The sequence below is a fragment of the Dermacentor variabilis genome, chromosome 10 (genome assembly GCF_050947875.1).
Source record: "Dermacentor variabilis isolate Ectoservices chromosome 10, ASM5094787v1, whole genome shotgun sequence".
Classification (NCBI taxonomy): Eukaryota; Metazoa; Arthropoda; class Arachnida; order Ixodida; family Ixodidae; genus Dermacentor; species Dermacentor variabilis.
The window spans coordinates 93,929,651-93,957,620 of NC_134577.1; the positions used below are offsets into that span (position 1 = coordinate 93,929,651).

The 27,970-nt window shown below is 46.7% G+C and overlaps 1 protein-coding gene across 2 annotated transcripts in view; it reads right to left on the bottom strand.

The window, feature by feature from the left end:
* The window catches only part of Fim (plastin-2 fimbrin), a 69,096-nt gene that overhangs the window by 35,632 nt on the left and 5,494 nt on the right, over positions 1-27,970 (bottom strand). The window contains exon 1 of one of the 2 annotated variants that reach the window (XM_075673202.1): positions 17,429-17,447. The exons of the other annotated variant lie outside the window; for it this stretch is intronic. Within the exon in view, the coding sequence (XP_075529317.1) occupies positions 17,429-17,431 (3 nt within the window). The 5' untranslated portion in view covers positions 17,432-17,447. Of the gene's footprint in view, positions 1-17,428; positions 17,448-27,970 lie in introns of those variants that run through there. 2 annotated transcript variants of the gene reach the window in all.

The window sequence follows — 27,970 nt, forward strand, 5'->3', positions numbered from 1 at the left end:
AACAACGGGGGTTTAACGTCCCAGAGCGACCCGTGGGCTATGAGAAACGCAGTAGTGGGGGAGCACCAACTTAGTTTTCACCACCTAGGGTCAAGGCACCCAAGGCACGGTACCGGAGCGGTTTTGCGTTTCTCCGCCATCGCGAGAGCGGTCTCAGCAATTGGAAATCAACCCCGCGATTTCGTGTGCAGCAGCAACCTCTGCGGGTAGTTCGTTATTGAGGATGCAAGAGGATCAACCGAGCTAGAGCGAGACGAAGGAAAATAAATACAAGGGAGTGAAATATACGTACGGTTAGCTCCACTGCGGGGAAAAGGGAATCTTGCACAGAAAGATTTGAAAAAATGACTTTGAAGTGGATTCAACCTCTATTCGAAGTCGATGAAAGAATGTCTTCCAGAGCGAGTCTGGGGGCGAGAATGGGGCGTATGAACCGTATCATTTATTGCGAGCGCTGCGCAGGAACGACAAGCTTTGATTGACGTCAACTAAAAATTGAATCGCCTACCAACTTTCTGTCATCAATTATCAGCATCGTCATAACCATGATCAGCGTCATCTTCAACTTTGTCTTAGACTGCCCTATCTTCAGGATCAGCCTGCAAAAAAAGGCTAGAAGCAGACGTTAGAATTATACACACACGATACGAAAAGCGACGGTTACTCGCCAAGGAAGACATTGTTTTAAAAGAAAAGCACAAGAAACCAACAGCTACCGAATAGCATAAGCGGCGAGTTAAAGATCAACGGGAAATGTGTACAGTGTTCTGGTGGGAGCGCAAGACTCGTGAATATTATTTCGTTGTACTTTTTCCCCCTCTAATCAGTGGGTATACAAGAAGCGTAACTTTTTGAATTGCAGATTGTCAAAATCGCCATCAAATTGAGTTGTTAGGCTGCCACACGCATGGCGTTACGTGCATGTGAGCCCCCCCCCCCCCACTTCAATCATCACCATACTTTAACCCAGTGCGCGTTCGGACCTCTAAACGTAGGCGGCCATGCTACGTCCAGTGCGACCAGTGAGGTGGGCTTCTGCAGCCTGGCTCGGTATCCAACCGTGCAGAGTGTTTTTCACAATAGACTACAGAGAAGGGGGGCGGGGGGGGGGGGGGGCTAGTTAGCTTTCAAACATTTAGAGCCACAACACTGTTAGCGGAATTCTAAAAGAATAGTGTAAAAATGTTGTATGGTAAAAGCAGGGTGACTAACCAGAGGTAGTTCTGGTTGGCTGCTACCCTGCAGGGAGGAAGTGGACAACGGTATAAAAGAAAAGAGCGTAAGGGAGTGAGAGAGAGAGAGAGCGAGAGCAAAACAAAATAAGCTGCGTACACTTATAAAGCGGTAACAGCTGGCATTCTCAAAGACATGCGTATAAGCCGATAGACCTCAGGAACTTGAGCAGAGCAGATAAGGCCACCTGCTAGCACGTTCCTACGGAGCACTTGTTCCGATAGCGGACTGCTGTCAAGTCTGAAGCACTGGGCGCAGCCCTTGCCCCTCGGCACTGTATAACGGGCAGACACCGATAAGTTATGCGAGTGCCTCGCGCCACAGCCGCGAGTGTTGCACGTGCGGCTACCACCCATAGCAGTTAGGAAGACAGGGGAGTCGGTGAATGCGAAGCCGAGCCACGCAAGGTAATACACGGCCCGTTCGCGTCGTGGTAGCCCACTGTAACAAATCTCCCTGGAATAACACCCCCCTAAAGTTTGTGACTGACTCGATGACTCGGTGCAACCTTTCAACTGCGCGCGAAACTTCTCTCTCCTCTCTCTCTCTTCATCCCCATGCCCCCTTCCCCCAGTGCAGGGTAGCGAACCGGACGTGCGTCGGTTGACCTCTGTGCTTTTCCTGTCTTCTATTTCTCTCTTTCTGTATCTCTCTCTCTCTAAAGTTCGTGACACAGTCCGAATACAGCACCAGTCACATAGTTCCAGGAATTGGGTTATTACGCAGTATCGCTGACACGTTATATTCGCTTGAGCGAATTAACAGCCATTTCGTTTTTCTTTTTCAACAATTAGATTCGTAAGCCGGGACAGACCAACCGAACTTCACGTCTTCTGTGGTGCTTTGGCTGTTCACAACTTGCTTTATTCTTGGCGTCTTTTGCTTCCGACACGTTTGCAACCGGAATGCGAAAAGCCAAATAAGGAAATGCGTTGCCTAAACCAAGACGACAAATTTATGGGCTGCCCAAAGGCTACGCTTTCTTGAATGACTGGATGTTATTGAACACATGTTGGCTGCGCCACACGTTCGCCGATGAACTGGTGCGTCGATACAGTGCCCCCAAGCATTCCTGCAGCGCAGTCATTTCGGAACGGTCTCCCGCTTGCTTCGAACGTTTCTTTTTTTTTTTTTAGAGTTCTAAAATTGTTCTTATCGCTTACATTGAAGCAAGCGAACATTCCACAATTTCGAATAGCGAGTTGTCCACTCGAATACGGATCGTACAGCAAACACTATTCCATTCGTAACCGAGATGCCGAATATTCGTGCGCCCACATCTCAGAAATAGGATGAGTATAAGTTATATCAATCAGTTAGTCAAATCAATGTTTTATTAACACAAGCTAAAGAAAACGGGACAAGAAAAAAAAAATGCCAATGATACCTCAGCTTGAAAAAACACCGGTATCCCAGACAACACTGCGATGGCCGTTTCACTGCAGAAGAGACAACGTAACTAAAGCGTTTACATTAGGGCCGTACCACACAGGTATACATTAACCCTTTGTATGACAATGGGACATATACGTCCACTGTGATGGGCGCAGATACATTTCTCAGCAGATAACGGATGCATTCATCTCACTTGTTTGGGGCTTCCTTCTACCTAAACGTATCAACACTTCATGAGAGAGTAGTTTTGGGAATGGGTTCCAAGTGGAGACATGAGCGCAAAAGGTACAAAAAAAATTGTTCTCATTGGTGGATTCGTTTGCTGGACTTGGCCCACATTTGCTCGCGAGAAAGAAGGTTATCAAGATGTCCGAAAGTTATTCCTCTTTCCTGCATTTAGATTCACACCTTTCGCTCGTCATGGGCGCCTACTTTTGTGTCTTGGGGCGATAGACAGTCCACAAGACTCGCCCTGTCAATGCACGAAGTGTGCACGTGCAAAAAGGCACTGATACCGTTGGTGTTAGACGCTCACCGAGAAAAGTGCGCACAATATTTTTTTTTTTTTAAGTGTCCACCGTGCTTCGAACTGGTTTAGGAACAAAGTGGTTACATACAACATTTCATTGAAACCCTCGTAAGGCGAGCCGGACAAATGGGTACCACTTTTCGAAAAAGTCTATGTATAGCGCCAGACGGACAAATGCGTCCTACTTTTTAAAACTAAACGGCTTGTTGGGCACAAGCGACATTAGTTGCATACTTCTAGGCACTACATTTACTTACAGCATGCCAAAACATTTCAAGAGTTCAATATTATATATATATATATATATATATATATATATATATATATATATACAGTAAACTCAGTTTACGAACGTCGGTTTATCGAATATTTCAGAATAACGAAGTTTTTAAAAATCACCGGCAGTTTTCTGATAGATTCTATGCAAAAGTGTTTCACTTAAACGAATTTCGGAACAATTCATATTTCAGTTTAACGAACTCGCTCAGAGGACCAAGGCTTATTTTTACGATCAGAACCGAGTCCCCCCCTCATCAAACCGCCGCTCCAGCGGCAATGTAACGTAGCTAGCGCTACAGCGCCCCTGGGGCAAAGCGGCGGCGCATAAAACGAACGGCAACGAGACATGGCCTCCGAGATCGCTCGCACAAAACGAGCAAGCATGTAATCTCGGAGGCCATATGAACAAAGTAACATCGCTGGCGCTTAAAACTCCGCTAGAGCAAAGCGGCGATCTGTCACACCACAAACTACGTGGTGTGTTTTTTTCCGACCGGCTAGTCGTGGCATGGTCGTCGTCTTTTTTCTTTCGAAGAAGAGGCAACTGCCGAGCCAGTTTAAAGCCCTTTAACTCTAGCTGAGGTTGTAAGGTACATTGGAAAGTTGAGAGACTGTGTCTCAACAGCAAGCTGTGCCAGAAGAAGTGTACAAAAACAGTGACTCTTTGGACAGTTTTGTTACTTTCTGTGCTTTAAAAGTACAAGTGCAGAAGAAGATTACAGATTTTTTTTTTTCTAAGTGAGAAAGACAGCATTATAATTGCTATGAACCTTGTACTTGTTGATACGTACAAATTTCATTTCACACATTTCTAACAATATGGATGCCATCTCTTTTGCTCCATGAATTGCACTTCAAACTTATGACTCTGTATGCCATGTCTTATGTTGGTCTAGTGAATATTCAGTTTAGTTAACTTTCAGTTAAGTGAACTATTTCCTTCAGTCCCTCGAAGTTCACTCAAGTGAGAGTTAACTGTACGCCGTGCTACAAAGGGTTAACATATTTCATGCTTCGAAATAAACGAAAGGTAATAACAGAACATAGGTGACGCTTATATGTGCGCAAAAAAATGCCTCATGAATGAAATATGTCTCACGATACAAAATGCGAGCGTAGGAGACACGTATTTGACAGCCTTCGCTTTCCCTTTCTGTGCAAAAGCTGAAGACCGCCGGCATAAAGGTCAAGTCAAAGAAGAAGAAGAAGAAGAGGAAGAGGAGGAGGAGGAGGAATGGGGGTGTTCGCATGGGAACATCCATCACACAAGTGCCACCCGTCGGAATGTCAGCCTGGCGCAGCGCTCGAGCCTTAAAAGGCGCGTGTCTCAGGCGCATGGCCATCATCTGTGCACTGCTGCGAGAAAAGAAAATATTCCAACCGAGTCTGACACACATTCGCAAGGTTCGCTGAATTTCTCTCCCCCCAGCCAAGGACGGAGACATCGACCGGTCGCTTAAGCCTGCATTCGCGAAAAATTGCAAAAAGTCGCGACGAGACTATTCTTGTACATTATTGGCCTGACCTGAAGCGTCAACTCGAAAAAAGACAACTCATATGCAGTTTTTTTCTGGAACACTTTACAACGCATGTGATTTAACGTCCCCAGGACCACCAGCCTCTTTTTTTTTAATTTTCGTTTCGCCCTCGCGGAAATGCAGCCGCCGCCACGCGAGAAATCCGAACCCGCGACCTCGTGATCGGCAACAGAACGGCTACAGCCACGCACGGAGCCATCGCAGCCGGGGGGTCTGTCTGCGTGCCACACGCTTCCGCGCTACACAAACGCAAACACACAGATTTCGCTTCACCGCGCCGGTGACCCGCGCGCATTCCTTTCGAAACGATCGAAAAGGCAGCCCCTTGCTTCGGAGGTCCTTGGTCTCCGTATTGGTTGCGAGAACATTTCGCAAACGCCACTGGGACCGTTGCCCGCCTTTGAAGAAACGATAAAAAGCTCTTTTGGTTGTTCTTGATCAGATGGAGTGGATCGACGCTAAAGTCGATAGGGGCGGCGGAAGACCACGCCGTGCGCGCGCTATCAGCGGCACGCACTCGAAACGCGGGAGGACCGCAGATGCCGCGAGGCCCCGATACGGGCATCTGCAGAGAACCGCAGATGCTGCCCCCCTCCGGGGCAAACAGGGCGGCGGCCTGTCGAGGCAGCGAGGCGCTGCAGCCCGCGAGATGCGCCCACGTATACGTGGCAAGCCTTCCGTGGGTGGCCCCGAAACGCCTTTCGGCGGCGTTTGTACGCAAACACGCAACAGCAGCTTACGGTATGCACCCGCGACCATGAACTACTTGGGCACGCTGCGTACCATTTAGGCGGAATAATCCCGAGTGTCCGCGCGACTGCGGTATCGCGCGAAATCTCGCGCATTCTGATTGACGGGGTCTTGAGGCCAGGAACACATCGACCTGCGTATCGAATAAGTATTACACACGCAAAGCATCTGCCTCCACGTTATATGCTGATGTATAGAAGTTCAGTTTGTTTGCCTTGTATATGTATTCACCTATTTGGGCACTGTCTTTCCATGCTGCCACACATCTTACTGCTTGATCAAACTGATATTTACGTAATACAATCAAACTAACCAATTCATTCGGGATCCATACGCGCGAGAAACAGTTTTGTATGTCAGAGGTAAATGATTAAATATGATAACGACGAAGCATGTTTGCCCGTGCGGCCATGGCTCGACACGTATCAAGTGTCCCACGTAATTCGCGCCTAAATTTAAATATATGCAAGTGTCACGCAGCTGTACTGAACCGAGGTAATGTTTGCCCGGCCCGGTGGGCAGGTGGGATACATCGTTGTCCAGCCCAGCGCGAAGTTGCGGCACCGTGGCATAAACCTTAACGCATGGCGACGTTCTTCAGTTGCCTGCATACCTTCTGCCGGGTGTGAACTACGTGCGTACTGCGTATGCGCATTTGCCAGTGGGTGCTACACCGCGATTCTTTGACAACTGAAGCAAACAGCTCCCACGGCTCAGCGATGAACAGAAAAGGGAAGGCCACGCGTGCATATACACACATCGCGCCGCCGAGCCACTTGGCCGCCCCATGAAACGTGCCTGCCGTGCCAGCTGGAACCCGCGCAGCCGCTCGAGCGAGACGCTAAATCACCGCCTAAGCGCGTCTGGCTCCAAGTGGATCCCATTCAGCGACGCCAGGCCTGGAGAGAGGGGGGGGGGTCGTCAATTAACCCGGAAGCCGGACGATGAAAAGAGGACCAGCGCGTCTTGCAACACGGCGCGGGAAGAAAAAATTGTTCGGCCTTCCGGCGAGCGCGTTGCACGCGGTATACACCCTGCTAACGCGGAGCGGTTATGAATAAATTCAACTTAATGGGCAAAAATAAACAAATCTTCGTAAAACGATCGTGAAGGAAACGTAGAAATCAGGTCGTCGTATGGCAAGTTGGTCTTATAAGAGGAAGCTTTAGCTCGGCCTCCCTTTGACGCAGAGTATTTAAATTCGTGTGAAACGCGGAAGAGCTTTTCTGCGTTTGACGTAGTAGTTCTGCGAAAACTCGCAAGGTGGAGAGAAGCAGGGAATAAAGGGAAAATCAGACATCCACCCGTTCGTAGCAATGCCCGCTACAAAGGAAACCCATACGGGTTCCACGAAAGAGAAGTTATAGTTGAAGAAAAATTCGTCCTGGTCCGGGACTCAAACCCGGGACCACCGCCTTTCCGGGGCAGCCGCTATACCATCTGAGCTAACCAGGCGGCTAGCAGATGGCAGCGCGAAGTCGAATTTGTCGACAACACGAAGCAAAGGAAGTGTTTGACGTAGTAGTTCTGCGGAAATTCGCAAGCTTATCGCAGCTTTTCTGCGATAACGTCTGCGCTGATTTTGAAGAAATTTGGTGCATCTGGGAGAAAAATTTGCATTCTAGTTGCTGCCGAAGTGAATTTTGATCTGGGGCCTTAACTTTATTAAATATATTGCCAAAAGTTGGTAAGCCTGAAAAGAAGAAGGAGAAAGAAAAAAATTAAATTATGGGGTTTAAACGTGCCAAAACCACTTCCTGATTATGAGGCACGCCGTAGTGGAGTACTCCGGAAATTTCGACCTCCTGGGGATTTTTAACATGCACCTAAATCTAAGTACACGGGTGTTTTCGCATTTCGCCCCCATCGAAATGCGGCCGCCGTGACCAAAAAAGAGAAAGAGAAGCACGATGTTTACGAATTTGTAACTCTGCACCAAAAAATAGATATTGCAGTTTTGTAAATTGCATTCGTCGGAATATCCAAACCGGACAATTTGGTATATTAATTTATATCATACGTGAATCTGTTAATATTGCTTACGAAGATTTTTCAACAGTCCTCACATAGTGGCGCACTTAAGAGCCATGTATAGTACATGCAATCTATTATTACACCACTGTCTGACTCGAACAAAGATTCTGTTAACAATATAATACTCAAACTGGAAACTGAAATTTTGCAATAACACTTTGAATTCAGCTTCTTTATTACGTGCTGATCGAATGTTTACATGAAAACATGTGAAACCCTTTAGCCTCTTAAAAATTAAAATCTTATTCAAGTCATCACTGTGTGTCATCCTTCTGGATGCGACTTTTCTGCTTAATGACTTATTTACGATCTACTGATTCTTGTCAACATACCGAGTGCTTCGTACATAACCTATGTTAGCTTCCTGATCTTTGCGCGCTAATATTTCCTCCTCTTTCGTCCAGACAAGCTTCCATCCCCAAGGATTCTCTGCTCAATGGCCATCCCCAACAAACGCTGCAAACCTGGACAGAGAGGTTCATTCCCACAAATTGGGAAGCTAGAAGTGTGACCGAGATCAGTCATTGATGGGCGAGACTTTCTGGCCTTCTGAGGAAGCCGGTCACGTTTGCGTCCGCTCTTAGAACCGAACTACAATGTTAGGGCGAGAGCCTTCAGTACCGAGCTTCCACCCGTACACTGTCACTTCGCGATGCGTTTAACGTCGTCTTGTTCAGCTGCGGTATTGCCTTTTACGTCACCGAAATTGCATGCACATACGCCACCAGTAGAATAGTCTGTACGCGGGTCAACAAACCCCATTAGATTAAGCACCGAAGTTACGCGTTCGCGATTTGCGCATGGGTTAGCGCGTTCACCTCCCAACTTTTACATTGTCGTAGGTTCACGATCGAGTTCGAAATCCCAGTGGCGGGCAAAAGTGTAGTTTTAGAACGAATACCTTGTTTTTCTTCTAGTTCTTCCATCCGTTTCCGGTCCCACTGAATCAGGGAAATCGGTACCCAGAGTGGTCATGCCGAAGCTATAGCGGTAAGCCAGAAGCGAGCAAGGTTCTTAACTATAACTAAACCTCTATAAAATTCTGAGGTTTCACGTACCAAAACCACGATCTGATTGTGAGGCACGCCGTAGTGGGGGGGGGACTCCGGAATAATTTTGACCACATGGGTTTCTTTCAGGTGCACCTAAATTGAAGTACAGGAACATTCTTTCTTTCTTCTTTGGCATTTCGCGCCCGTCGAAATACGGCTGGCGTGGCCGGAACCTCATGCTTAGCAGCGCAACACCAAAGCCACTAAGCAGCCACGGCGAGTCTTAACTACGAACCTAGGCAGACTGCAAACAATGGTGTCCTTTTCCGGTTTTTCGATTGCGAGCGTGGCTGGATGGTTGAAATATGGCGAAATACGTGGTTTTTAAACACATAGCTTATTGGTGTAAGTTGTCGAAGATCTTCGGTTGGCATTGTGAAAGTTATCAACAACTGCTTTATTTCTTTGTTCCGCTTTGAGTATCAGTGTCATAGGCTGCCAGGGAATTTAATAAAAAAAAAAATCCCGGAAAACCTTAAAGAAAGGAAAGCAATTTGAAGTGCGAATGGCGGTGATACCTTGGTTACACGGCAGGTGATCACAAGAAGAGACCCAGTTCAAGACCGAGGCTACACTCGCGGCCAGCCTTCTGTGGCACTGAAGAGAAAGGAAAGGTTTAATTTCTGAGCAGATTGTGACAGCAGCCAGTAAAACTGTACAACGATGCGTCGTTCGGATACAACATTAGAGGTTGGAGAAAGAGAAAGCGGGAAGGAAGAAAGAAAGGGAAGTTATTTGCACTTCGGCCAGTTTGCTACCCTAACACGTGGGGAGGGGTATACGGGGAAGTGAAAGAAAGAGGGAGAGCGACGGCTAGAGCAAATTATGCGCCTGCACTGGACGATACCCAGTACCTCATAACCAGCGACCCGACCCTGCCACCTATTCGGAATACTACAGACGGCTTCACTCGCGCGATAAGAGCAGCGAGAGTGCAGCCACAAGAAACTTCCGGTCACGGGCCTTCCGGTCATGCGCCGGAACAGAAAGCACGTTCTTAAGTTTTAATGTGCGGATAGTCTATTTTTAAGTTTTGAGATAAAAGACATGCGCGTTGTGTCTTAGGACTAAGACATACAATTTTCGCACAACATAAGGGATGCGTTTACTCTTAAAATTGTTATGCACACGGAAAAAGTGTTGAAAATGTGCGAGCTTTGATTTTAACGCACTCCTGCTACTCAATATCAGAGCCAATGCCTTTAATGCTCGCTAAATTTAGCGGGCTACGTCAATGAGAAAAACCGAAAGACGCGCCCAGGGCCTATGTTTGTAAATAGTGGAATAATCGCCTATAATTCGTTATTGAACTGTGGAGATGTGCAGCTTTTTTTTTTTTTTTCTCAAATCAAGCGTTCTGTAACCTTTCGCGGTTGCCCGCACATTTTTCGCAGCCACCGAGCTTGAACGCACCGGAATGAGACCACCGCGGAAGTGTATTTTCAGTTGGGCCGTCACGTGATCTCGCGCGCTTCTACCTCCGCGTAGCTCTTTCCCTTCAGCGGTGTTCGCAGACAGTTGACCGCAACGACAAACGCGACACGCGGCGCAGCCTGTAGGTAAAGCCGCGCAAACAACGTTGGCGTAAACAGCGCGAGCCGGAGGGGTGTGGGCGACGTCGCATAGTGGTCTTCCTCCGGCTGTCCCTTGAACCCCCGGTCGCGCCAAACACGTGCCTCCGGAAACGGCCGCCGCCGCCGATTAGAGGGCGCCACTCCCTCCTCCTCGCCTTCCACCCCCCACCCCTCCCCCACCTTCCTCTATACTGAGGCCACCACACCGAGAAGGGGCCACGCGCGTCGCAGTTCCGCCGCTACTGTACACAGGCGGGACATTATATTCATCTATGTTTATTCATGACAAGCTCGAAGGTCCTCGACTGTGCGTATTACGTGCATAAGGAGGGGGGAGGGGGGCAATAACGAAAGAATTTTCATTACCAACTTGTTTGCACTCCGTCTATGCTTAAAGGGAGTCTAAAGAGAAACGCTGAATCAGTTCGCGCTCGATAAAGTATTCTTTCAGAACTATTCTAGCAATTTCGCGGCAATAAATTGATTATATTAAATACAAAAATGCGGTCAACGCTACTTCTTTTTTTTCTTAAGTTTCCAGCTTGAACAGCGTCGGTACGTCAGAGTGGCGTGACAGATAGGAAAGTAGTTTCGTACATGCACGGCGAAACAACGCAGACGACGGGACGGGTGAAACAGACGACACAATGCGCTGCTTTGTCTGTCCAACGTCGCCTACGCTGTTTAGGCCTGTTGAATGCGGTATCTTATTTTACCCCCCCCCCCCATGAGTATAAATTACAAATTACCATTGTGTATGTGTGTGCGTGGGGGGGGGAGCGGGGGGGGGCGCTCTTGAGACATCTCCCTTAATCTCCCTTCCGAACTAAAACCCCTTGATAATTTGAAAGTAGCGACACTCTTTGAACTCTGCCGCCGCCGCGCGACCTCCTCGCCTCCTCCTCGCCCCTTGCGCGTCCCCCCCCGCGGTAACCAGTTTTGCCCCCGTTTTTCTGCACGACGATTGGTCTCCCTGCCGTTGCCCTTGGAAACGCGCAGGTCTTGAGTTTTGCTTGTGTTTTTCTTTTTCGTTCGCGCCATTTTCCTCCTGAGCACGGCTGGCTCGGCGCTTTAGTTCGGCGTAGCGAACGTTGTACGCTGTGTTTCCTGCTCTATGTGCTAGCGCAATGCCGGGCTGTTGCGCATATAACTGCAGCAAGAAGCCTGAAGATGGTTATGCCGTTTTTATGGTACCACAAGGAAAGCGTGACGGCTTGCGCAGGAAGCAGTGGCTGCAGGACATTGGCCGAAAGAACTTTGTTCCGACAAAGAACAGCGTTGTTTGCGAGCTGAGGCGTCTTTCTTATAGCTCGTAGCAAAGCATCCCGTAATGCTGCATTTTTTTTCATTCTTCCGGCCTGCTTACCAGCGTTTTTGTTGCGGTTGTCCTCAGTATGCTTAATATTCCGGGGCGGCTCCATCACGTCGCTAAAAGTATACCCGTGGTATTGCAGGTGATGAGGGTTAGCTAGTCAACATTGAGTTTTTTTTTTTAAGTTTTAAGGCGAAAGCCTTTAGATCTCTATGTTTCAAACTGGAAGTATCACGTAACCCAAGGAAGGTCAGAGGTGACCCAAAGCATGTCCACCCCTGTATAAGAGAATGATTACCCAAGTTAATTAATGAATCATTAGTGATTGACATAAGGTGGATTAGGGAGGATTAAGGTTGATTAGAGTGTATTAAAGAAGACTAAGGTGGATTAAAGTGCATTAAGAAGGGTTAAGATGCATGAATAAAGGTTAAGGTGGGTGGAGGAGGATTAAGCCCGATTATGGTGGATTAAGGTGAAGGGCTGATGAAAGGGTATTAAGACCGATCAGGGTGCATGAACAATGATTAGGGAAGATTCAGGTGGATAAAGTAAGATTAATGTGGATTAAGTTGAATTAGGGTTGATAAAGGAGGATTAAGACCGATTAGGATGGATTAGGTTTGATAGAGGTGAATTAGGGTGTATTAACGTAGATTGGGACTATTAAGCAGGATTAAGGAGCATGAATAAGGATTCAGGTGAATGAAGTAAGATTAAGGCGAATTATGATGGATTAGGGTCAGTGGCGTAGCTAGGTCGTCTGGCACCCGGGGCCCATAAGTCTTCTGTCACCCCCCCCCCCCCGGCTGTAGTCAAGGAAGGCGAGGATATCAACAAGTTCCGGGTGTCTTCAGACGTATATGACACCCCCCCCGCTGGCCCCTTGCACCCGGGGCCCACGGCCCCCCCTGTTGCTACGCCACTGATTAGGGTTGATAAAGGAGGATTAAGACTATAGGGTAGGCTAAGGTGCATTAGGGGCGATGTAGGTTGATTAAGTTGTATTAAGGTAGGTTGGGAGTATTAAGGTGGATGAAGGAGCATCAAGGTGGATTAGGGTGGACTAAGGTGAATTAGGGCTCATTGAGTATTATGACCGATTAGTCTACCATAATCCTCCTAATGCACATTAATCCACCGAATCCACATTCATCGACCTTAATCCTCCTTCATTCACTTTATTCCACCATAATCCACGAAAGACCTTCTTAATGCACCGTAATCCACCTTCATCGACCTTAATCTACTCTAGCCCTCCTTAATGCACTTTAATCCTCCTTAATCAATCATAATGCTTCCTCATTCGCTTTACTCTACCCTAATCAACTATAATCGTCCTTAATTCACCTTAATCCACCCGAATCCACGTCCATCTACCTTAGTCACCCCTAATCCTCCTTCATTCACTTTAATTCACTCTAGCCCAACATAATCCTCCCTAATGCAACTTAATCCTTCTTAATCCACCCTTATCCTTCACGCACTTTAATCCACCCTAATCCACTATAATCGTCCTTAATGCGCCTCAACGCACCTTCATCCACCCTAATCTACCTTAACCCAACCTAGTCCTTTACGCACCTTTATCCACCTTCATTCACCCTAATGCACCTTCATCGACTTTAATCCTCCATAATACACCCGAATTCATCTTAATCCAATCGCAAATCAATCATTACTTTTCTAATCATTAATCATCTCTTATACGCGGCTGCGCATGCTTTGGTTCGCTTCCCGCCTTCCTTCGGTCTCGTGATATTTTCTGTAGCTCACAACGGGACCTTGAAGCAGAGGTCTAAGGCTTTCGCTTAATAAGCCACACACAAAGGGATGTGTCACAACCAATACGAGATCAGACGCACGAAGTAAAGCATCTGATCATGTGGCAGAAAAATTGTCTGGAGTATAGAACTCGCCTCAATGCTCCCTTTACATCGGTATACCCCGCTCATAAGGCTTTAAGAAAGAAACCAACCTCTTCATAAACGTTGCCTCCAGCATTATCGATGCTGTTATTAGCATTTTTCAAAATTTTCAACCCCACTGAGGCGCGCAACTGGCCCAAAATAACACGCCTCCATAGAATCCTGCGGCCCGTCCGCGGGAGCCCAGGAGGAAAAGCGTGCCGTGCGCAGCCCGCGGGCGAGGAGAATCGAGGAGGAAAGCGCCGTGAGGAGGAGAGTGTGGCTACTTTCAAATTATCAAGGGGCTTTATTCCGAACTAGGCCTGAAAAATTGAGTGTGACATTAATCAATTAAATTCGAGTTTATGTGCTGTGGTCCTGCCAAATGTCAGCTTTCTCGCGAACCCCGTGTTCTGTAAGCTGTTGTGGCGAATACCCGGGTCTACTGACAGGTAAAATTGTTCAATCGAAATCACTTTCAACGTCGAAAACAGTCACTCACGCTAATATAGCAAGTCCATGTTAGCCTAGACTGGCGAAGTATTCACATGTTCCTAAATACGGTTCATTATTAAAGGGACACTAAAGGTTACCAGAAAGTCAAAGTGATAAAGCAATGCTCTAGAACGTCTAAGGCGTCAATATAATCGCGAACAGATCTTTAGTAACCGAGAAATTGAGGTAAATGCATGACACGATTTGAGACCCCCCAACGACATTCCGGCACTAGCCCGATGACGAAAGCACTCGTCATAATTTATGTCACTAGTACTCAACTACTCGTATTAAAAAGATCATTTCATCAGATTATAAGACGGAAGAAAATGCTACTTGTCTACTTCTATCCGATTCTAAGAAAAAACAACATTCTGACGTTACCCTTGAGTTGTATGGGTGATCGAAAGGTTTCGTTTTCGCTCGACTCTGCGCGCTCGACATTGCGCCGCGCGCGCTTTGGAGTTTCAGTTGTTTCCTTATCGCGTCGTGCAGCGGTTGTCCTGCTGGCTCGCGAAACTTGCATTTGGAACAAGCAGCGAGAATGCCACGTCCATGTGATGTCGTAGGATGCGCGAACGGTCCGCGGAACCTGACCAAGGGCAGTTGCAGCGGCGAATCCAACGTTACTTATCACTGTGTGCCAACGAGTGAACCTCTCCGTTCGAAGTGGTTAAGTGCCGTACCTCTGCCACAGCGCGCTGGCAAAGAGCCGAAAAATTACGTAGTGTGCTCGCTGCACTTTCGTCCAGAGGTTCAACGCCGACTTACTGAAGTCGCGTGAAGTGCCTTTCAAAGCAGGCCGTCGTCGTAGTAGTACGCAACGACGCCGGCAGCGCGAGCCCTCAACAGCAGGTCACGTTCATCAGTGCTTAAATCGCTGAACTCGAGCCCAGCATCGCGAGCTAATGTGTCGTTGTCAGGGTCATCCATTGCAACGAGCGTCGAAGTTGGCGTCATAAAATAAAGAACCAGCTTATCGTCGTGCGCTTTCCCTTCCGCTAGCCACCGTAGTTCCCCGCTTTCGCACTGCTGTCGGCTCTGTCTTGGCTCTTTCTGGCCACGCGTTTGCGTTTTGTGCAGAAAAGCCGTAGTGCCGTCTGCGGGAGCCGTTTTACTCACCGACGGCGCAACGTCACTATGAGACCATGACGACAATACTCCTCGATAGGAGGGCGGGTGACTTGAACTGCGCTAGAGGTACGCGGACGCTTCAGAACGCATTTTCTCTTAAAATAAGTCTCTTCTTCGCACGAAACAAGCGTTTCGAGGTTTCTGCAGGATGGTATTTCAACAGTCCACGTTGACTTAATATTAACCTTTAGTGTCCCTTTAAGAAGGGAAATGAAACGCAATGAGAGAAGTCGCACATTTCAACGTACTTTCCCGTATACATATATTTGAGTAGTTCTGACGCAGTAAAATCTACTTAAAGGGGGCTATTTTAATATTCGGTCTACTAAATACGCAGTGTAGTCATTGCTTCTTAGTGCTAAGGAGGTAACCACAGACCCGAGTAGAAGCTGAAGATTTATGACGTCATAACCATCGGATACCCGAACTGCAGGGTGGCGTGACCACATGTCTTTCGTTATTGCGCATTCCGGCTTACTAAGCCTCCTTGCACGGCAAGATTGAGTGTCCGTGTTGCTACTGCGGAAGGGCAATTCACAAATACGGCATAATTATTTTAAACCACTCTGTGGTGACTCTTTCAAAGTTTGTTGCTTTGCAGGTACGTATAAGCTGCCGACCGTGCCTGACGCAGCAGCGGGTGGTAACGGAGACTGCGGATGACGATGGCCACCAAGAATTCTGCCCTACCAAGTTCCAGTTACCTCCAACTTCGCCGTGACAGCGAAATTTGTTCCCAAGTATTCTCGCGCGCGCCGCCGAGGTACGTAAGCTGAGATCAGCCCAGCGGGTAAAAAAAAAGAAAAAAAATTGGCATTACTCATCAAAGCTTCCCCGGTTGATTCACGCCCCGCTCGCACACATACGCTCTTGCCACGTGCACACCATATACGATGTCCTTGCGCTGCGCCTGAAATAGAAGGTGCGGACGCAACAGCCAATAGTGCTCGCGCAGCTCATAGTCGAGCAACCCGCGAAGCGTCGGCAGACGACTTCCGTGCAGACGCCCCACCGCTGCAGCTTCGCCAATCTATAGTTTCGATCGCCCGCCCGGCCTGCCTTCGCTTCAACTGTTGACGCGGTATATTTTAAGATCTATTTCGGCAGACTTCGCAACTCGGTTATTCCATCGGATCGCGCGAAGATGGCAAACATAATTCTTGCAGGACAAAACGCTGCAGCCCGCAATTGCGCAATTAAGGAATTGGCTATTTATTTCGCAAGTATACTGTGGGTGTGCAGCACCTACAATTGGTTCGAGTCAGTATTCGAGGCACGAACATCGCCAGAAAGCTGGCCGGGCCATATTTACGAATTAGACGTCCGAGACATTTCCAGCACCTTGGGGACAAGAATAAACGCCTTAGAAGAACGTAGCACGTTCTAAAAATGGGAAGGACGCATACAGGGCGAAACAGCAAGAAAAATATCCATGTAGTCATGTACTAAAAAGAGCAATGCTTAATGCTCTTGAGACTTAAACTCGGACAACACAGGCGTCTACCAACGTGCTTCCTGTCCCGTCTTTCCTGCGTTCTAGTAAGGAGTTTCCTTTCTTTTTCTTTTTTTTTCTCCTAGCGCCCAAAATATCTTAGACGGCTAGGAATACTAATACTGTTGTCATTTTTACAATACCTGCCTCTCACACGCACACCGAGGTACATCACAGCGTCAGTTTTGCCCTAATGCTTACCGCGCCACAGAGTAGAGGGAAACAAACACTTGTCCCCTTATTTCCTTTTCTTCCTTTGTCCACTGTTGCACTGTGCACATCACAGATTATACCAACTATAGCCCCGTCTCCCACGCTGTTGTATCGGTTTTGTAGCACGGTGCATAGCAAAGGCTTCGGGAACATAAAACAGGAAAAAAAGGAACGTACTTTGCCACAATTTTTACGACGCTAATGCATGGAATATCGGCAATGGCTTTGCCACCGCTTTTATATTACAACGGCCTCCGAAACCTAGCGGCGAGCGGCAAGCCCACACGCCGCCCGATCTCGGGGGCTACGATTTCACCCCGTTACTGCAACACTGCCTTCAACTTTATGATGCACCGTGATGTACGCCCCTGCAAGCAATCCACTTGAGTACGCAGATTGTGCTTTTGGGCAAAAATTTTCGAGAGTGAGTGAGTGAGTGAGTGAAAAAACTTTATTTGCTCCACAATAGACGCGAGTAAACTCAACCTCACCATTGCCAAAACCACTCGGGGACCATCAGGTGCGAGCCCTCTGGACTGCCAGGATTTGAGAGGTCTGGTCCAGAGAAAAAGACAATTGTTGAAACAAAGAACAGCAGCGGCTTTTTTTTAGTTTTTCCAAATTCTCCACCGCGCCGCCTCGGCTAAGCGGATGAGAACGTTAGGCGTATGGCATTGACTAGCAGCTTAATTCCAAGCGCATTCCACAAGTACTCAACGTTAAGCGACCAACCATGTGTTTAAGGCGGTGGAAGAAAAGTTTGCTGACGCAGAAAACGTTTCAACAAGCTCAACCATGTTCGCAAAGTCATCACCACCACGTTCCTCCGATTTAAGCCAAGTGTAGGACGAAGCATCTTCACAGATCTCAGGCTACGCCTGTCCAGCGTCAACCGGACCCGTCCTACGCCTGACGCTTATTCTGTTACATAGACGGTTACCTCTACTATGCATTACATCATTTGTCTAACATAGCTGCTGGCTTTCATCTTAAGTAGATAAACGAACAGTTTAATAAACAAAAATTACTAATGAACCTAGCGGACCTTCAGGTGGGTGTGCCTAGGCTACGGTAAAGCCTATTATTTTATTCCTTCGCGTGCATGCCAGTAACTTGACAAAGCTTTCTTCCCACGGGCAGGGCTCACTCTTGGAAAGATCCAGGCTCTTTAACGTAACATCTCAGTTCTATAGAATAGGTACCCACGTTTGTTCTCTAGTCTATGTTGCCGTATCCCCGTCACTTGGCGTTAACCTTCGTCGCTGCTTGCTTCCGATATCTGACGATGCCGGACATCTGGGAGAGTTCGACCAATGCAGATGCACTATGGCGTCCGAAAATGAGCAACTATAGACGCAGGACAAAAGAAAAGAGACGTAATGGTTGTAACTCATAACTTTACTTAACCTGAAACATAACCATGCATGCGTATACCACTCATTACGTGCGCTAAAAACCAATACAGAAAAAAAAAAAAGACGAAACGCACTGAAACACCAGCGTCCTCGCCACACGGCCGAATAGCATCAAAACGAATGGACTACTAAAAAAGAATACTACTTTCTCAGTTGATGCATAGCTGGCGCATGTTTCTACGTTCTTTCGCTAGGCCTTTGTCTGCCAATATCGATCCGTGGACTAGTGCTTTCAGCTACCCTATCCACCGACCCACCTACTTTGTCAGTGCCGTGTCATTTGCGTTATCAGGCTTCGCTGAGCAGCTCAACGCATGGTCACGCTTTTAGTCGTCATTGAACTCACTGTTCGCAGTAGTCATTGGTCAAGAATGCCTGAATCATAGGGACAACATAGTAGACTCACAAACGTTCGTTTCCTCTCTTTGGCGGCCACACATGTATATCGCTGTCGCCCATCAATGAGTTCCGATAAACTCACGCTTCCGATTGCAGTGCACCTACGCGCTACTTACCCGTCAAAACTCCGGCGAGTTGTGTACAAAGTGTGTTGATACGCAATTATACATTGTGCCGTGCTCGTAACGCCCGCGAGTCGCTACGGCGTTGAAACAATGGCGAGCGGCAGACGTGAGTTGTCACAGACGACATGACTTCGTCGGTCGTTTACAAAAGCCCGTGCAATGACAGGAACGACAGATGTCGAGTGGAAATGACTTTGAAATACCTTTTCACATTCGAAACGCCAACGCAGGTGCAGCTTTTATAAGGTCACAGCAAGTATCCCGCGCTGCAGATTCGCAGGTTCTGCAAAGCGTGGCGTCCGAGATCCGGCGGCGCGCTCACCGCCCATCTCGAAGACCATGTGCGAAGCGTACAGTTTTCTACAAATTTTACTACAGTGAGCTCTGGCGTTATAGTGGCGTTAAACCTGTGCGCAGTGAGTTTTTTGCAGATGAACAATCAGTTCGTTACTTTGCCGGTAACGCGGGAAATGCCGCGGAAACACTGGCAAATCGTCGGCGAAACGACGGTCGCGTCTTCGTCGATGAGTTGATTGCATGGTTGTCCGACGAGCTATCGCTGTTATGCGTGGCACGTAAACCGTATATATTTTTTTTTATGCGATTAGCATTTCTTGAAAACTGCTTGCAATTTTTGGTATGTCCGTGCGCATCTAACCTCTTTCACAGCAACTTAAGCCACAGCGCGTACGTTCACAAATAGATAACTTGCGTCACCGGGAATGTGCCGCTCAGCGTGTGATAGTAGGCATGTCGACATTCTCGGGCAAATCCTCCAGAATCGGTATGTGTAATCAGGTGCCCCGGACGGGCGAGCAGAACACGAGACAAGAAGCGAAGTCGGCAAACGAACATTGAACTAAGTCGCAGAGAAGTGAAAGTCAGTATCAAAGCAGCCGAATGTGGAGAACGAAGTGAGAAAAGAAATGTTATCACAGTGCGCATTCTGGGAGCAGGATTGAGCTACAGAGATGTGAAGACTATGTCGGCTACCCAGAAGGGAACAATTTGGCATGTTGGTTTCTCGCCACATTGCTTCCGTGCAAATCACATTAAGAGACAGTAAAGAGAAAACAAAAATGATTTTTCTTGTGTATCAGTAAGTCAGCCTTTTACAGTATCAAAAACGACCCTCTTTGCACGGTAAGACGCTTGGTAAGCCAGAAAAGCACCCGATCACTGAAACGTCATGGGTTTTGACAGCGTCTTCTAGGATCTAGGTCATTCTTTAGCGGTAAAGATAGACTGCATTCTGTTCTGAAGGAGCCGAAGATTGAACATGGCAAGTTTCGAGAAGTTTTGCTTGAGCCAACGCGACCTAAATACGATAAAAAATATATATATATATATATATATATATATATATATATATATATATATATATATATATATATATATATACTTTTTTTTTTCAAATCCCTGACATCACTGACGCTTACCGGCGTTCGGGACTCAGAGCGAAATTTAAAAAAAAATGCAACTTGGGCCTCTTTTTTTTTTCTTCTGATAATCAACTTATTTCGAAATTGACAGAGTTTTTCAAAGAACGCTTTATCCGTGTAATTTTGCTGTCGCATCCATTTAACGTTGACGTTCATTGTGAGATGTGTCACGCCACATATACGATCCATTTCCTTGAGAAGATCAGGTCACGCGTTGCCCTTCGTGTTACATGTTTGCAGCGATTTGCATTTTCGACAAAAGTCGGCGCACGTGTAACGGCTTGTCTGCGAGCCCACCAGGATGTCGACGGTTCAGAACGCAGAGGGGCGCGATTCGAAACGATGTGAACTGTCACAGCCAACGGGTGTCCATCACAGAAACTCATACGCTGCAGTTAACAAATTATGTTTCGCTCTGAATTGAACGATCGATTCATTCATTGAATGATGGACTCACCGAAATATTCATTCCTTTAAGAGCGTTTCATATTTGATAAATTAATACAATGATTCAACAATTTGCTGATTAACGATTGATTTTGATTAACGATTGATTTTTGCGCCCGATAACACCAACCTGAAATTTTACGATGCCTAACTGGAAGGCTAAAAATTGACTTGTGCCCCAACAAAAACGCCCCAGGCATCTCAATGTTCTTTCCTTTTTTCGATGTAGCGATCGTTAGAAATATATACTAAATGGAAACAACAAAGAAGTCTACACGCACAAAGCATTCTTTTACAGCTCTGTTTTCGTCATTTTGCGCTAGTATGTTCACTATGAGAAAAGAAAATGAAGGCCCAAGTTCCACCTGTTGAGATTCGCGGCCAAAATCCAAGCACGCTTACGTCCGTCTGCCGCAACGAATTTGAAAGGACCTTTTGGCATTTGGGCCGTTGTGGCTTGATCAATGTTATGAAAATTTGCTAAGATTAACCACTGGTTGTTTTTGTAAAATAACGTGGTCTATCTTTACCAGGAAAAGAAGTTAACTAGGCCCCAGCAGACGCCGTTGAAATCTATGTTGCCACTGCATAGACAGTGGTGGAACTTGAAAGATGGCCTCACTAGATGTCGTTCTTGCGTGTTTTTCCGGCGTCACAAGACCTCCTATGGCTGTTTCTATTGTAGAAGCGCAATTTACCAATGCAGCTTTACTTTTTTTCTATTTTAGTGTCCGTATATTGTTTCCTACAACATACACTGTTTACCCCATACGCAGGCATCACTTACGCCTGGCCAGTGCATTCACCAATGAGTACTTATTCTGCCTTGGAATGGACAATAGCGCCGATTGTAATGCCTTTGGTGTCGAGGAAGGCTATGGAACGTCTGCTGTGCTACTGCCCGTCCTCTGGAAAGGGCTTGGTTTCCGCAGCGCTCTAAACCAGATGAACGGAAGCCCCTTCTCGTTAGATAAGACCTTGGCGACCGTGGCCTCCCATATCACAGCTACGGAAGGCCGCGAAAGCGTTGCTGCTATTTCTGAAGGCAACCGGACAGAACGGCCGTCTGCGATACACAGTGCTGGTAATTTTCACTACGTCGGCGACATACGACAATGGGCTGTTTCTTCTCGTAATCGTCTGCACTCCTTTCCCTTTCCCCCGGTGCCGGGTCGCAAACCGGGTTCAGTACTGGCTAACCCCCTGTCTCACATTTATATTCGTCCATTACTCTCTCTCTCCCTTTCAGTCTCTCTCACAAGTGCGCTGCCGCCATGGTCCGGTGCCCAATCGAGGACCTCGCGCGTTGCAGCGGCGCGTTTAAGAAAGTCGGCATCGCTATAATACGTCACCCCGGTTAATGACGCACAGCTGCGCGACGCCATGCGAAAGCGTTCCACTGTGACGATAGCTTGTGCACGGACTCTTCCGAGACGTCGCCGCGCGCCAACAAGTCCGGGAGCTGCACGCGCCACAGTTGACGACCGAGTAAGTGCATCGTGCAAGCGCGTGAAACGCGCGCCTCCCGGCACGTTCAGTGAACCGCGGATAAAAGCGCGCGCGGTTCACTGCGCCTCCCGCCGGTTGCAGTGCGCCAAAGAAATAGTTAATAATGCACCGACGCGCCTGGGCGCCCGCGTCGCCACTGCTCGATTCTCTATGCACCGGTACACCGGCAGCGGAAAGGGGGAGGCTTCGATCTGATCCGAGTGACTGATCGATTATCACAGCGATAATAAACACGTACTTTACATGGCGAATCAGTTTTGCAAGCTGGAGGAAGGTTCGTTAAAAGGGAAAACTGTCATCCACCCCAGCGTAACGCGAGGCTACGTTCTCAACGGAGCTACATGTGTAGCGAATGTAGCAGGAAGCTACACGCAGCACGAAGGTGTGCCTTGCTGCTTTGCGCTGTATGCTCCGCGTTCGCGCTACGTTTACGTCGACGCAGGCCAGTGTCCTTTCGCGTAACGTAACACAGCTCGCAATGAGATAGCAGCTTACGACACGCAGTTGTTCGCGGCAGGTCGCAATCGCTTCGATTGCAACATGTTTATTGCAGTGCACGCGATCTGGCTTGAAGCAAAGTGGTGTCACTGTTTCATTGAAACGATATGTAACTAGTCGCGCATTGGCTGTGTGATTTTGTTTTTTCTGTTTCCCCTGCTATCACTTCAGTATTTCACAAGGTTGTATTTCTCTATCTTTTTTTATTCCTCTCTGTCACTCTTTCGAGAATAACCGCAAAGGCCTTGTGCGAATTCCAGTGGGATTTGCGAGCTCTCAGTTCCCTTTGAACGAGTCTTGCGTTGGAGCTAGTTGCAATACTGTTTGAATACTCTTTGCTTTCACAGAGTTCACCCGGAAACACAACGGCTTCTGCGAATCATCATGCAAGCCAAGCCTGCAATGTTGCAGAGCGTAATTGAAATTACGGGGTTTTACATGGCGGAACTAGACGGCAACTTATGAGGAACTCTCCATACCGGGAGCTCCTGCTTAGTTATAGATTAAACATTTCGTTCTAAAGCAACTAAACAATGAACCTGGCAAGTTTCGAAAGCATTTCCTGCAGGAAATCAGCTCAAATACGGGAAAGTGCTTAGAAATCAGTGACTTCATACTAACGTGCTGGTACTAAACTCAAGAATGGCGTACTTTTTTTTTTTTCGGTAGTTATCAGCCTTTTTCAGTCAGACAAACAAAAAAATCTATATTTAATAGTATGCTTTACCACTCTGAATTATTTCATACAACTATTTGTGTCGATTTATCAGATATTTTCTTGTACAGTTCCTTGACATTTCAGGCGATCTTTAGCGAAATCGCAATAATCGAGCGAATCCAGGAGATTTGGAATGCCATACAGCGAAGACTGAATAAAAAACAAAAAGGAACTGTACGTTTGCTTTGTCTGTCGCTATGTGCGATTTTGAACTATGGCGACAGGATGCTGACGCATTGCCAGTGCAAAATAGAGTGACGGTTTCCCCCGTACACCGCGGGGTCAGGTTCCGGCCGTGCCTCTGCGGTGTATCCGTTACTCGGGCCATCCGGGCCGCTCGGGTCTCCGCTATCCGGCACACTGGGCGAATGCCTTCTCCTTTTAAAGAAAAAGCCAACAAGCTCATTTTGCAAGTAGAGCGGTAAGCGCAGCGCATGCTCGCAGTGGTACAGCCGCCCTGATTTTTAATAATATAGCGCGAGCGTCGACTGAACTGCTGGTGAGCGCCTTATAACGGCGATAAGCGTGCAACAAGGCGAGAGTTCGCGCAAGAGCCTTGTTGCACTCGCCTTGTTGCACGCTCTTGTTGCACGCTTATCGCCGTTATAAGGCGCTCACCAGCAGTTCAGTCGACGCTCGCGCTATATTATTAAAAATCAGGGCGGCTGTACATGGGCCCCACTGATGCACCCTTGTTAGGATCAGTTCACGCAGCGCACGAGATTGTCCACCGGCTTCACGAATAACACCGCTTGCTCGTGTTGGCAAATAGTTGCGCCTTGCGTGCCGACGTGGCGTTGGGCGGACGCGGCGTCGCGTGCCACAGCACGAGGTCGAGGGTTCGACACCCGAACCATGAATTCCGCATTCCGATGGGGGAAGGAATGCAAACAACGCTCGTGCAGGGCTCACTGGGTTCCCGGTAAACGACCGCACGTGATCAAAAGCCACACTCTCTCTCTCCCATGGCCTATTGTGCAGCTTCGGAACGTTAAAGCCCGACAAGTTACTGGCATATCATTTCCTGTGGCTTGAGTACCAAGTGTCCGACGTTAACTTGATGCAACCAAAATTTAACACATGTAATTAATTGCCAGGTAGATATGGACAGAAAAGAGGTATAATGTTTGCCCCCCGTCGCTTGGAGCAAGTCATGCAGACAATATTTTTTCGTGTGTTCCACCTAATAAATTTATATATATATATATATATATATATATATATATATATATATATATATATATATATATATATATATATATATATATATGTCACACTCAGGGGCACATTCGGGGTGGGGGCACACCGGGCACGTGCCCTCTGCGTCCTAAAAATTTTCGATACTAACTTTGCGGTACGACGAAGCCACTACCCACTATTACTAATATTTTAACAAAAATCTAAAGGACTCTTCCTTATGCGTATCGGAATAAAATTAATTTGTTTTATCGTATTTCTTTCGCAGTAAATATAATTTCAAGGTAAATATGCGATTAAGCTCTGCGCTTACTTAAATTTCCATTGACGTATTTAGGTTCCTGCTTGTGTGCAATAAATAGTTCAGCAAGCTTTTATTTTTATTCCCTTTTTTGTTTTTTTGTCACTGAGGTTGACTATTCTGTATGATCGACTTCTGTGCTTTTGTGTATTGTATATGTACTAGTTAGTTCTCTAAATTTTGCTTATAATTACGTTAAATACTCTATCGTTTGCTATGCAGAGGAAGTCCCATTTCAGTCTATGACTGTGGGACCTTGTTCTGCATTTTACAGTCTGTATTCAAATATGAGAATAACAAGTTCGCAGTTTCGCACGAAAGGCGAAGCATTGATATCGATGTCAAATTATTAGACAACCACACGCTAAGTCTGCGTGCGTCGCTCCGTGGGTGTACGCGAGTGTGCCGAATCGGGCTCTAATTATTTTATCGAGACGACTTACCAACTAGCCCAACAGCAAGTTCTTCTAAAGTGAAGTGAGCTTCGTGGTAGCACTAATTGTAGTAAAGAAAAATTGCTTAGTAATGAATTAACAGGCACGGCGTAAGGCGCGCACAAGAAAACAAATGCACATTTTACTCGACGATCTGCGGACATTTGCTGTCACGTGACGAAGAACGCCTACCTAGGGGCAATGAACCTTCCAGGTTGCTTCTCGCTTCTACGCATGTACGACACCTGATATTACGCGACCTTGATACCTTGGCCAGCCTCTTGGTTCAAATCGGCATTCTATCCGCATAACCGCAAGTTTTACTGACGACATTCATGTTCGACTGAACTAGGAATAAAATGAAAGAAACGTGCAGCAAGGTCAACACCCAAGAGCAGCGCGATAATAGGTGATGCTCTGAGTGTACTAAGTGATGTTACGAGCAGAGAAAGCTAGCAAAGGCGATTACTCAAAGAATACGTTTCAGTGCTTAACTGCCGTATTATATGGATGTACCGCAAGTGTCTCATACTTGTATTGAAAGAATGCTCGCCTGCCTACGAATATTTTTTTCGGGGGAGGGGAACCAAGACAAATGGGGTGGGGACATTCCCCCAACCCCGAAAAAATTGTCTGGTTATGCCAATGGTCACACTAGAGAAAGCACTGAGCAGCTGTTAAAACACAGCCTGTGTGTGTTCCATTCAGGTGAAGCCATATCAAAGAGCAAGGAATAAAAACAAACAGAAAAAGACAGGGTTTGCCATAATTCAAAGGGCAGTGCAATACACATTTCTAAGTCAGATAAGGATGTCCGAGAACAAGATGTTATGCGAGGAAATTTGCGGAAGACTATATATTTGCGTAACTTGCGGAAATAGCGCTGAAACCATACAAGCGATTGCGTAAACTTGTCGCAACGTTACTATATGAAAACCTTTTTAGAGCATGTCGCAGCACTTACGTGGAGGTCAATGATTTTACTTACGCTGTCCGAGAGCTCGCGTTCTAAGAACAACAAAGAAAATATTGTTGAATCTGCCGTAGAGAATAGCAAAATATGGCTGGAGTACTGATTACGCAAAGGCAGGAAACGCGCAGGACGACTCGACATTAGCCGTTCAGGGCAACACATTTCTTCCAGGCTGAATGGAATTGCCAACACGAACTACGAATCACAGGGGCTTGTAACATAGATACAGGAAACGCAAGAATTAAAGAAATCGGTGGCATCAGCTATCACTCTAAAGAAATGTCGTATTAGCTACTATACCTAGTGAGACACCATTAGTTACCTTAGTATAACTGCAGTTAGTAACGATATAGTAACATAACTGAAAAAAGACGTAGTCACTGTTATTAATGTGTCTCAGCTACCAATTTCGAACGCGGTTAGCACCACCTAATACGTACAAAGATTCTCACTTCTGCTGCATATATCGGACCAGCAGTAGCGGATTCCACAGTGGGTACGACGCATGTGCTATACAACAGAAACTTTGAATTCGGTTAGGCTAACTGCATTCGGAATCGGTAGCTGCAGACCCATTAGTAACAGTGACTACCTTGTTCAGTCGGTTGTTAGCAACTCTGTCGTTACCAACTACAGGTATACTCTGGTAGCAAATAGTGTGACGCGAAGTATAGCTACTACAACCCTATTTTTCTTTTTAACAGTGTGCCACCCCGTTTCAAGGAGGCTGCTCATTACATCCACTTATCATGATCATCAGCAGCAGCACAAGCCTGGTTACACCCACTGCGGGGCAAAGGCCTCTCCCACACTTCTCCAACTACCCCGGTCACGTGCTCATTGTGGTCATGTTGTCCCTGCAAACTTCCTAATCTCAGCCGCTCACCTAACTTTCTGCCGCCCCCTGCTACGCTTCCCTTCTCTTGGAATCCAGTCCGCAACCCTTAAGAGGAAGCTTTAGCTCGGACCCAACTCCGACGCGGCCTATTCAAATACATGTAAAACGCAAAAACGTTATTCCGAGATAACCCCTCGACCGATTTCAATGAAATTTGTTGCATTTGAGAGAGAAAGTTAAAAATAAAGCGGAATTTCGATTTAGGGTCCGAATTTTGCTTAAAAGATCTTCAAATATTCGGCCGTTTGAAAATAATAGAAGCACAAAGTTCAGAAATTCATAGCTCTGCATCAAGAACAGATATTGCAGTTCTGTAGACGGCATCTATTAGATCGTTCAAAGCGGACAAATTCGATGTCATTTTACATCTTACGTGAATTTGTTACTTTGGTTACAAGAGTTCTGCAAAACCTGTATTTCCATATCATCAATTTTTTTTTTTGTTTACATTCATCTGTGCCATATCAATTTTGTCCGCTTTGGATGTACTATTAGATCCAATTCACATTATTGTATTATCGTTTTTTGTTGTGGAGTTACAGAGTTGTAAACTTGATAGTTTCGTTTGCTGAACATTTTTGATTTTTGCCAATTTTTAATAAAAAAATTGACGACCTAACTCAAAAATTCGAAACCAACAGTCACTAGATTTTAAGTTTTTCTTTTAAATGCAACAA